At 32.1% G+C, this 11943-nt stretch overlaps 1 protein-coding gene across 1 annotated transcript; it reads right to left on the bottom strand.

The window, feature by feature from the left end:
* Positions 1 to 615: 615 nt before the first annotated feature.
* LOC131841036 (probable DNA replication complex GINS protein PSF2) lies at positions 616 to 3350 on the bottom strand. The gene is made up of 3 exons (XM_059189268.1): positions 3004 to 3350; positions 1924 to 2194; positions 616 to 702 (listed from the first exon to the last, which is right to left on the bottom strand). The coding sequence occupies exons 1-3, from the start codon at positions 3246 to 3248 to the stop codon at positions 628 to 630; spliced, it is 591 nt and encodes a 196-aa protein (XP_059045251.1). The 5' UTR covers positions 3249 to 3350; the 3' UTR covers positions 616 to 627.
* Positions 3351 to 11943: the final 8593 nt, after the last annotated feature.

Genomic DNA, 11943 nt, shown 5'->3' with positions numbered 1-11943 from the left:
ATTTATGAGTATTGTCAACAGCGCCCTCTTTGGAATGACCTCAGAATTAAGTGAATTCTGCTGGTATCTCTATAATTATGAGGCTAACCCAGTAATAGACGGAACGAAATACATATATATATATATAATAATATTCTTACTCTTTATTATTGTATAAGCAGACCCATCCACGCGTTGCAGTGGCTAAGGTTCTTGAATAAAATAATATTGCGACTATAAATTGAGATGTAAGCTATCCTATCTTTCAAGTTGGATCAATTTGCACACAATGTGCAAATCCAAATTGCAATCGGTTCAGTAGTTTAGGAGTCCATTGTGGACAAACAACGTGACACTTCATTTTTATATATAGACGGCCTCTGTGGTCTAGCGGTTTAATTCCGGAGGTCGTGGGTTCTATTACTCTCACAGTACTAATTTTGTATTCAAGAATAATAATTCTATTTAGCTTGTGACTAGATGGTGCTGTGTGAATTGTCCAATTATTATTTAAATACATTATTGTATGTAACTGCAATGGTAAACAGTCAGCACAAACAGACAGTTATAATATTAGTAAAGTCCAGTAGAAATAAAATCAACTTTTAAATATAAACAATATATATTACATAAATTAACATCTTATATTTACATATTTTGTGAACTGCCAGACTGACTGAATGTGGAGCTGTTGAGATTCGCTGGTGCTGGTTTCTTGGCCATCTGTAAGTAGAAACATAGGATATTGTGACAACTGACTGTAAGGGCAGAAACCTGAGGTATCAAGTTCTCTGGCTATATATATTTTCTGGAATAGAAACAAATTATTTTTGGATAGAGTGATTTCCTTCCTTTCTTTCTAACAGATCACTTCATGGTACGTAACAATCGCCCATATATATAATAATAATAATAATTTGATTTATTTATTTATATATGAACAGAAGATATTGGACATCACATTGTTATGTGGTCATCATGATATCCCTCATCTATTCCTAAATCATCTAAATACAATCGCGTTATCTTCTACGGTCTTGAGGAAATGACCCGTACATAAAATAGCTTGTAATATAGGGTAGGGTTGACAGTGCGATGAACCAATCAAGTTAATGCAACATTAGGCTATCCACTCCAAGAGTGTACCAGAATGGAGTAAGACAACTGTTGTACGACATACAAGATCTGCTTCTTACTCCACTATTACATAGTGTCTGTACATATGACAGCCTCAGTGGTCTAGCAGTTTAGCACATCGCCTTACTTCTGATGGCCGCAGGTTTGTTTCCTCGCACAGTACAAACATTTGTATTCAGGTGTATGATAGTTTTGTATGTACAATGTATGTATTTACAAAAAAGAATCTATGTATTTATATCAGTTGTCTAGTACCTATAACACAGCCCCGCTTAGTTTAGGACTAGATGGCGCTATGTGATTTTTCAAGGGTTATTATTATTACATATATGTATACATATCTGTAATTTTTATTATTGTATTCTTTCTTTATTTTATTTTTTTTTGTCATATATTACTAGTATTAATATTATATAAACACTAAATTATTATATAGGTACACTCAGATCGCCATACCAATGTAACATTATCTGTCAAACCTGCTTTGATTTCCACGATACAGGCATAGCCTAGTATAGTGGTCATAGTTACAATGTTACTTAAGTTAAGTTTTATGAAATAAATGTTTTTCTATTCTACATAATAACTACAATGTTTCTGTCAAGAGTGAATCAAATAAGAAGCATTTGTCTACTATATACTCATATATATACACAGGTGCAGACCTGTGTTATCTTAGGACTAGATAGCACTAGGTCACCATATGTGAGAACCTGGGTTATTATTATTACATAAAAACCACAACCTTCCAATCAAGAAGTCAGAAGTGTATTGAATAAGAAGAAGCATGTTATATGAACAGCTCACCGTTTGTATTCTAAGAAGATCATCCATAGCAGCTGGTAGTAGTGGCTTCACCGAGTTGATCTCCATCATGGTCAGGTGGTCGAGCCTACCATAACTGCCTCCAGACTTCATGAGTGCATCCATAGAGGTCCGAAGTTTAGACATGCGAATGTCCCATATGTCTTTGATGATTGTTTTTATTTCCCCTGAGTTTGGTATGTCATCGCCAGCAGCTCCGAGGATCAATTTGGCTTCCACCATGTAGTGTGCATTTGGCATCTTTGTGAAAAATCTGTGAAGATTTAAATTCACAAAGTATTACTAACTTTTTTTTTTAATTATATTTTATGTGTTCTTTTTGTCATACTTTAACTAATTGTCTTATCTATATCCATAGTTCGCAGCTGCATTGCATTATATAATAAAGTTGATATATGCAACTTCATCTGCATCACACTTAACATATTTTTTTTCTTTTTTATTTATTTTAAGAAGATTAATGGTGTAATTTTACATGTTACTTGTCATATCAAATTGTCCTATGCCAATATATCATTATATATAATGATATATTTACATATATTTTTAAACATAATTTAAAAATATATGTAAATTGGGTGAAATATATGTATGCCTATGTGTTATTCTGATTACTATATTATTGAACTAAGCTATATTATTGAAAAGTTTCATGAAAACCCGTTCTGTAGTTTTATTGAAAGAGTAACAAACATACATCCATACTAACTTTCACCAACTATTTGATGTTAATTGACAATAAATTCGTTTTCTTTATTTATTACTCTGCTCTTTTACTGTCACATTGCTAAAATGTAATAGTTTTAAAGCTTTGATAGCATGTGACACAGACATCTTTGTAGTCTTACACTAATAAATAAAGACTGCAAAGACAATGTTGACTTCTTTTAGCACATTGTTATTTTAGTGCATATGACAATTTCTTTGATAGTTCTGAACCAATGTTTTTTTTAAATAAGTCTGTTTATATTGTTATTTACAATATTACTAATATTAACGGCAGAAAGAGGTTCCATAGGGATGATGAGTTGTATGATGTTGGCTATAAATAGAAAGACCTACCTGCTACGTTTCTCTTCCTCCTTAAGATTCTCTAAAGCGTCAATTTCCATCCAATCCGGTGGTACAATTCGACATTTTTGCTTCTGTTTTAACATTATAGCCAGCCATAGAGGAACATTCAAAGGTAAACCTGCACGAAACGGTCCAAACTCTCCACAAATCAAATAGATTTTGTCGTAAGAAAAGTTTGGTATAATACTAATGATTCTATTTTCACCGATGAATTCTATTTCGTACGGATCCATTTGCAATATGTTTTGTGTAATGATTTAATACAATAATTGCAAAGTATAATAATATAATATCAAAACGTTTATTCAATTGTTTTCGTTTGGTTGTTTTGTTTGACAAAGTGACAGTCAAAGTGTCAAAATTACCCGCGCTTTTTGTGTTCTGTCAAAACTCTTGTCTCTACAAGTGTCTGCGTTTCGATTCCCGAGTTTCCACAATTGGTGGTTTACAGTTTATAATCGATGTAGTATTAAATTTTAAAACTTGGTTACAGTTCACCTAATAATTAGTAATATAATTTTACAGTATCGAACAGATTGTGTAAATAAATTAAACAGAGAATTATTTTTTTATTAAAAGTCCGAAATATGGACAGCGCCATCTATACAAATTACCGTACATTAATAAGTTAAAAAAGCTATTCAGTTTAGCATACTCCGGAATTTAATTATGTTACATATTATTATGGACAATAAATCATAGATGGCACTGAAACACTAACCGCTAAGTAGATGACAGGTCAAGACGACGAAAAAAAAACTTTAGTTAGTTTTTTTACATTCTAAATCTTTGTTATCCATAATAATGTCATAATAAATAAGTTTTTACACTTAAAGTATTTGTTAATAAAGCAAAAGAGGAGCAAATGAACGATAAAATGGGCACGATCGATCCAAATCGCTTTGGCAAAGTGCAAACTCCTAATTACTAGCAGTAAATAAGGGTGGCCGGTTGACAACGTCTCAGACGGTTAATATTTATGGGCAGCTCCGTGCCTCGACGGGGTTCGGACTCCATTGCCCCCCTCTAGCATCTGTCAATTTGTAGCATTGTAGTTATTATAGTTATATGTAATGGAAATGTCTCTAAACTTATCTGATGTGGAATTTAGACATAACTATGTAATATACATATGTTTATTATATAGTTAGGAGGTATAATATACATTTTGTTTATGTAATTAGATTGGCAAACAAACTGGCAGCCCACTTTACAGTATCAACATCACTTGATCATATCACACACGCTATTGTCATGATATGTCGTCATTCCCGAGGAGTAAGATATCATGTTTCTTTTCCTATAATTAAACATATATCTAGTTTAGGAAATTGTAGAATTAAATAATATTTTTAGGGGTTTCCCATGAACAAAGATAAAAAGTATTCTACGTGGTTATTTAGTGTAGGGCTAATATAACCGTGTTAGCAAATATCATCCAAAAGTGTTCAGCCATCTAACTACTAAACATTCAATTTTAATGGTCAAATTAATTTTTATTAGTTGGATATTATATGTATTAAGAATCCAATTCCTCATCTCACCCTTCAACCGAAACACAGATTACTTTACAGCATGACGGCTCAAATTAGTGGGACAGAGCATAGAATTTGTAAAAAGTAATTTCAAACAAATTACTTTTTACACAAATTTCTGTTTACAAAATCTACACTAAGTTGAGTCATATTTGTATTAGTAAGTACAAATATATCTTAAAAAGAACGCGAGTTTCAGGGAAATAAGTACCTATCTACTAGAAACTTAACCTCTGGCATGCGGCAAATAAATAACAGAATCTGTCTGCACGAACGAAAAACACATTGTCTCTTCACAGACATCTTTCTTCTTAAATCTGCATACAAATTCGTGAGATCGCGCACAAATTCACCCAGTCATTTAAAAGCCATTCCGTTGCTTGCGAAAATACTGTTTTTTTGCCTATAAATATATCTCGGGGCGACGTTTGGTGACGTACAGTGACATCTAGCGTCTAGTGGCAACGATTGTATAATTAGTCATCCATTGTACGATAGATGGCGGTACGTGTCTTTCAAATGCTAGTTTCGAACTTTAAATTTTGGGTAGTTGTTACAAAATGTAAATTTTCTTGAATTTCTTATAGTTTATAAACATTCTTTATAGCGTATATAACGTGTAATAATTATTTTAATTTGTTACTATTAGTTCATATCGCGATATTGTAATTACACTTCAATTTGTTTAGTTAGGTAGATACTAATATATGAAAAAAATTAAATAAAAAAGTTTATTTCTTTACAAAAAACAATTGTATTACAATATTACAGTGTTGGGATGACCTAGTAAGCATATGAATGTCTGTGTCAGATACCTACATCCCGCTCTTCCATATACATTACAATGTGTTTTTTTTAAGATTTGTTTAAGACATTAGATACTAAATATTACTAAAGTAAAGCTACTTATTAAAAGCCAAGTATAAAGAAATTATAATATATAGAATTTACATATGTTTGTATTATAATAGATATTACTTGAAAATTCTGAAATTACATATATCTGCGATCTTCTCAGAATTTTCTGCATTAATATATAACGATTACACTAGTAAAATATATATATTTTTATAAGACTTCCAACATATTCTATCTAACTATAGTCATATATATCTCTTTTTTCATTAATATCTATTACAATATTAATGAAAAAAGAGATGATTTATTCTTTCTTATAGAAATCTTATTAATATTATAAACGCGATAGTTTGTGAGTATCAATGGATGTTTGTTACTCTTTCACGCAAAAACTACTGAACGGATATTGATAAAACTTCACAGTAATATAGCTTATGTATCAGAATAATACATTAGCAATAATTTAAAAAGATATTATGCATATTGGGCGAAATATAACGATAAATGTCAGGTAGGTGTGATGCAGATGAAGTTGCGCAGGTCGGCTAGCAGGTATATAATAAAATACAAGATTCATATGAAGGAACGTTCACAAGGACTCAAGGATGATAAGTATATCAATTAGTAAGTAGCGGTAGTACTAGCGGCTTTTGTACTGATTGCCGCATGCATCCTCATGTAAAGTGCGAATACTGTAACTACCATATAGTAATTTTTGTAGCTGTGACGTGGTCGAGTGGAATTAGTAGTCATGCTCACAAATATGACCAGACATGTGGCGTGGTGGGCCGGGTCATTGGGTTCCCTAAAATATGATGTGATCGAGTGCAGTGATGGCTGGCTCATCCGTCATACTCGTGAACGAGTGTTGCTTGTAGGGATTGGTCTGCTCTTACCACTACGACTGATTTAATCTTATTGCATATTTATATTTGATCCAAAAAATTAGTGCTGGTTGATAGTTTGTATTCACACGTTTCGACTTGTACATGTAAACTTACAAGGATTATTTAAAAGAGCAATGCACAAGTTTCTTGCTCGTTCTTCTTGTGATGAGACAGCTTTCCAAACGAGTGGTAGATAAAAAACAAATTGTTATGACTATTCAAAAGTGCTTAAATTAAGTTTATTTGAATAAATGATTTTCTATTCTATTCTAAATTAAATAATAGTTTAATCCACAAATGTTTTTACTTCTTAAACGAATTTTTAAGTACTCAATAATGTGATAATATATGTATTTATGATTTATCTGACGAGAAATGCTTTGAATAATGAAATAATTTTTAAGTAATTCTAAATTTAGCATGCGTAAAGAGGCAAAACACAATGGGACATTACATTTCAGAATCACAACTCATATAGACATAAATTTATCGCAAAACAAATTTGATTTCAATCTTCTTTAATATAAAAATTACGTGTCACTTTGTTTGTCCGCGATGGACTCCCTAAATATATACGATTGCAATTTGTATTGCACACTGTGTGCAATTTGATCCAACTTGAAAGATAGGATAGCTTACATCTCAATTTATAATCGCAATATTATTTCGTTACAAATTATTTGTCTCTTATTAGCCACAGCAACGCGTGGCCGGGTCTGCTAGTATTACTATACATATTATTTAAATGTATTTATATATAATAATTTCAGTTAGTGCAGCATCTTCATGAGTGTTTGTCTCCTTATTCGGTGTTACATTAAGTATTAATCTCTATCTAGTTGGTTGTTAAGTGAAATATTATAATTACAGTTGGCCTCTGCTCGATGCACAAAAGTTTCTACTGCTATCTGAACTTTATGAGGTTGTAAACATTTGGTTCGCACTTCGGGAATATAAAACGTGTTATTTTTAAGACAAATATTATATTTGTTAAAATAAAAATAATAATAATATCTAGTCAAAGAGTGTATGTATAAAATAAATAAATAAATAACTCTGGAAAATTTACAGAACAAATGGGTACTAGACAGCTAATAGATATAATTAGATATGTGTTTTTGTATATACATTTTTTTTTGTATATATATACATAGAAAACACACTGACCGATACAAACAATCATACATACAAATACAAATGTTTGTACTTAGCGAGGAATCGAAAACGCGACCATCGGAAGTAAAGCAGTGTGCTGCACTGCTAGACCACTGAGAGTGTTAGTAAATACGTGAAATATATTGTATATGAATGATTTATCTCCTTCAACTGAAAGAGCCTAAAAAGCATGCTGCTTGGTGGATACAATAGCTGAGACTGATGTACCAAAGCAGATTTTTTTACAAAGTAAAACATTATGAAGTAATGTTATTATTAACTAGCTACTCGCTCTGGCTTCGCACGGGTTTACATGTATTATACATATAAACCTTCCCCTTGAATCACTATATCTATTAATAAAAACCGCTTCAAAATCCGTTGCATAGTTTTGAAGATTTAAGCAAGCATAGGGAAGGACAGACAGCGACAGCGACTTTGTTTTATACTATATAAAGATAATATTAGCTACATGCAATAAAACCTTAAGTTGATAACTCCTGAATGATATCGCCTGTAACGAAATGCGCTTAAAACCAACCTCAAATTATCGGCGAGGTGCGATCTTTGTAACTTGCGCCTACCGAGAGCAATTAGACTTTTTGCCATAGATAATAACTTATGTACCCAACTGCAGCTTAATGATATGGAATAAAACTTTCTGAAAGCGTCCACTAACTTAGGCTTTCACGGTTTCTTAACTTAATTGCCTTGAAATAGAAATAAAAATAATCTATTTAAAGATTCATTTTTATTATTTTTGATACGATGTTGTTGGTCGAGACGATGTATATTACAGATGATTTTTTTTTTAAGCTTTTTAATTTTAGGTCCTTAGTTGTACAATTAGGTTATGTAAATACTAGTAATAAATTTAAATTAATATATTATAATAATATATAAACAAAACGCATATTATAATAATATATAATTGAAATAAATAAAATTCATCTGCCACTTTCCACAATAGCATCCTATCCTAATGACCTTCTACCCTTAAGTCCTGTACACTCGCTGGTTGGTCGTCCACTTACAGTGCTAGTTTATCAGGACAGGAGAACCGATTCAATAATTTACAGATGATAATAAACTGACAATATGTACATAGAAATAATGATCTTATATACTAAATGACAATAGGAAAATGTAAGGTGGGGTGACACAGTTTAGACACAGCAGTGCTTAGTAGACAATATTGAATTTGTCTTACTAGACATTATTAAATGCAATTATTATTTTGATGTATCTAGGTGACTGTGTCCCATAATTTTCAATAGTCAAACCGAAATGGTCCATACATCATATGTATGAACGTATGAGCTTTGTTGAATTTCTTTTTTCTATAGAGTAGGACTGACAAACAAACTTACGACCCCCCCTTGTATCACCAACAGGAATGGCCGTTAACTCTACTAATTTAGAGGATACATATAGTAATAATAATCTCAGGACAATTCACACAGCGCCATTTAACTTAACTTAGGTCAAGTTAAGCTAGCTAAAGCTTGTGTTATGGGTATTAAATAACTGATACAAATACATAAATATATATTTTTTTCGTTAATACATACATAATATACACAGTAAACACTCAGATTGATACAAGCAATTATACTCATGAAAACAAATGTTTGTGCATTGCGAGGATCCAAACCCGCGACCGTGTCGGGTATACCAATTGTATGTGAAGTCTGTTCAACCATGAACCATAATTTTATTTGACTGCCTCGGTGGTCTAGCGGTATGGCACACCGCCTTGCTTCCGATGGTCGCGGATTCGATTCCTCGCAATGTAAAAACATTTGTATTCATGAGTATGACTGTTTGTATCGGTCTGGGTGTTTACTGTGTATATGTATTTACGAAATCTAGTACCCATAAAACAAGGTTTAGCTAGCTTAACTTCGGTCTAGATGGCATTGCGTGAATTTTCTTGGGATTAGTATAATTATTTTCACTATTATCGCATTTTCTCACTTGACGACTTCGGTGGTCTAGCGCGTCTAGCACACCGCTTTACGTCCGATGGTCGCGGGTTCGATTCCTCGCACGGCACAAACATTTGTATTCACGAGTATGATTGTTTGTATCGGTTTGGGTGTTTTCTATGTATAATATGTATGTATTTACAAAAAAAAACTATGTATTTGTATCAGTTGTCTAGTACCCATAGCACAAGCTTTAGCTAGCTTAACTTGGTTCTAGATGGCGCTGTGTGAATTGTCCTGAGATTATTATTATTATTCCTATTATTATTATTTCTCAGCTTTTGCTGTTTTTTTACACTTTGTGGCGTATACCACACTTATTATTAGTAATTATTTGTTCTTTAAATTATGGAATAGTCAACAAAAAATGTATCTGTGTATTTACCAGTTGTCCGGTGTCACACATAAGCTTTGCTTAGCTTGGGACTAGATGGCGCAGTGTGAATTGTCCCGAGACATTATTATATGAGTTAAATTCCATAGACTACTAATTCAGAGAACACATAATAAAACGAAGTTTCACGGTTGAACCCACTTCACATAATGTTAGAAGTGGCAAAAATTAATCGACTCACGACTAGGTGGATTCCGATGAATAATCGCTGCCGGGACCGAACTCCGAACATTTGATTTGGTCGGTTTAATTCGAATGGCTAATTTTATAAGTTAATGGGCAATTTGGTAAGTTACAGCGACGTGGTTAAGTTCGTTGTTTGATTCAATGCCGCAAGAGTTCGAGTTCGCTGCTCATATTTTATGTGTGTGTTTTGTCATTAACTTCGATTGTCATTACGAATTATAATAAAAATGTTGATTATACAAGAATATACATTTTCTATGTTGACAATAAATAATTGTTATATTTTAATAAAAATAATCTCATAACAATTCACACAGCGCCATCTAGACTCAAGTTAAGCTAACTAAAGATTGTGTTATAGGTACTAGATCATCATCTCTAGGCCGGAAGACGTCCACTGCTGGACATAGGTCTCCCCCAAAGTACTCCATGACGATCAGTCCTGCGCTGCTCGGGGTACTAGATAACTGGTACAAATACATAGACATATTTTTTTTCATAAATACATACATATTATACATAATAAAAATCATGCTCATGAATACAAATGTTTGTGCCGTGCGTGGATTCAAACCAACGACCATCGGTTGCAAGGCGGTGTGCTAAACACCTAGACCACCGAGGCCGCCAGATATACAGTTGTTTTTACAACATATTTGTTACTCAGTATTTTGCTGTTCAGTTTAATTAACTTTATCATATACAGGGTGTATGAACAAATTTACGATTATAAAAATTAAATTAAATTCTCGACGATTTATTTTATTAAAGTTGTTCAGTTTAATGTATTAATACCTCGATGTATGATAAAATGTATCAAGTTTGAAATGAGAGATAGTCGTTGTATGAAATTATATACAGGATGACAGTTTCGTACTGTTAGTTATTTCTACAACGATTCAATTCAATAACCTCAAATAATTTAACTCATATTCAAACCTAGAAATGTTCATGGTTGGTCCAAGTGTCAAGATATTATGATGCTTATTTTTAGAGCAACACAAGTTATATCTTTCTCTGCACCACTCATGGTTGCCTGGTAGATAACGCCGCATGGTGTTAAGTCCGCCATATGTACACATTGTTTTTGTGCATTAAAGTTAAACAAATAAAAATAAAATAAATAAATATCTCATTGAATTTAAATATAACATAAAAATATAGAACTTATATTATTTTAATTTAATTTTATAGTTAAATTAAAAATAAAATGACATTTCTAAAATAATAGTAGCCTTAACATCATCATCATCATCGCAACATCGCAGTCCGGAAACCGTTCACTGCTGGACATAGGCCTCCCCAAAGATCTCCACGCCTTAACAGCAGCTATCAGCGAATTAAAGTCCAGTCAAAATCGTTTCAGCCGTTTCAGAGATTAGCAAGAACAAAGAGTCCACAGATGTAAGTACTTTATTAATATTTCATATGCATTTAGTGAAACGCTGTTAATTTGAAAGTATAAACAGACACTTCAATTTTATTTAATTTTATGGATTATCCACTAAATAAAATAAACAGTAACCATTACATAAATAGATAATCAAAAATGCACAATATAGTTTGAATCTTGTCCCATTTCCCCACCGGTTCAGTTACATACTAGTGTATATAAGTAGCAAACTGCATAAATAGCTACAGGTTCCATATACATGTTTTACCTATTAAATAATTCTATAATATATTTCAGATTAAATTTAATGAAACATTTAGATTTTAACAATATTTTCTTCTTTAAATCATTCAATTGTATTGAAATTTTAATTATTTGTGATATTTTGAATAAAACAAGTTTTTCATATAGTATGGATTTATTGCGTAGCGATTTCTATGTTAATTGTCTCATGCCTAATCCTTGTTCATGTGTATTTACTCGTACTTAGAACTTCATTTATTTAAAACAGCAACACGAGAGTTTTTTGGTC

Source organism: Achroia grisella, unplaced genomic scaffold (assembly GCF_030625045.1).
Source record: "Achroia grisella isolate CSIRO2021 unplaced genomic scaffold, CSIRO_AGI_Agris_v1 utg157, whole genome shotgun sequence".
NCBI lineage: Eukaryota > Metazoa > Arthropoda > Insecta > Lepidoptera > Pyralidae > Achroia > Achroia grisella.
This window is presented reverse-complemented; position numbering and strand designations above follow the sequence as displayed.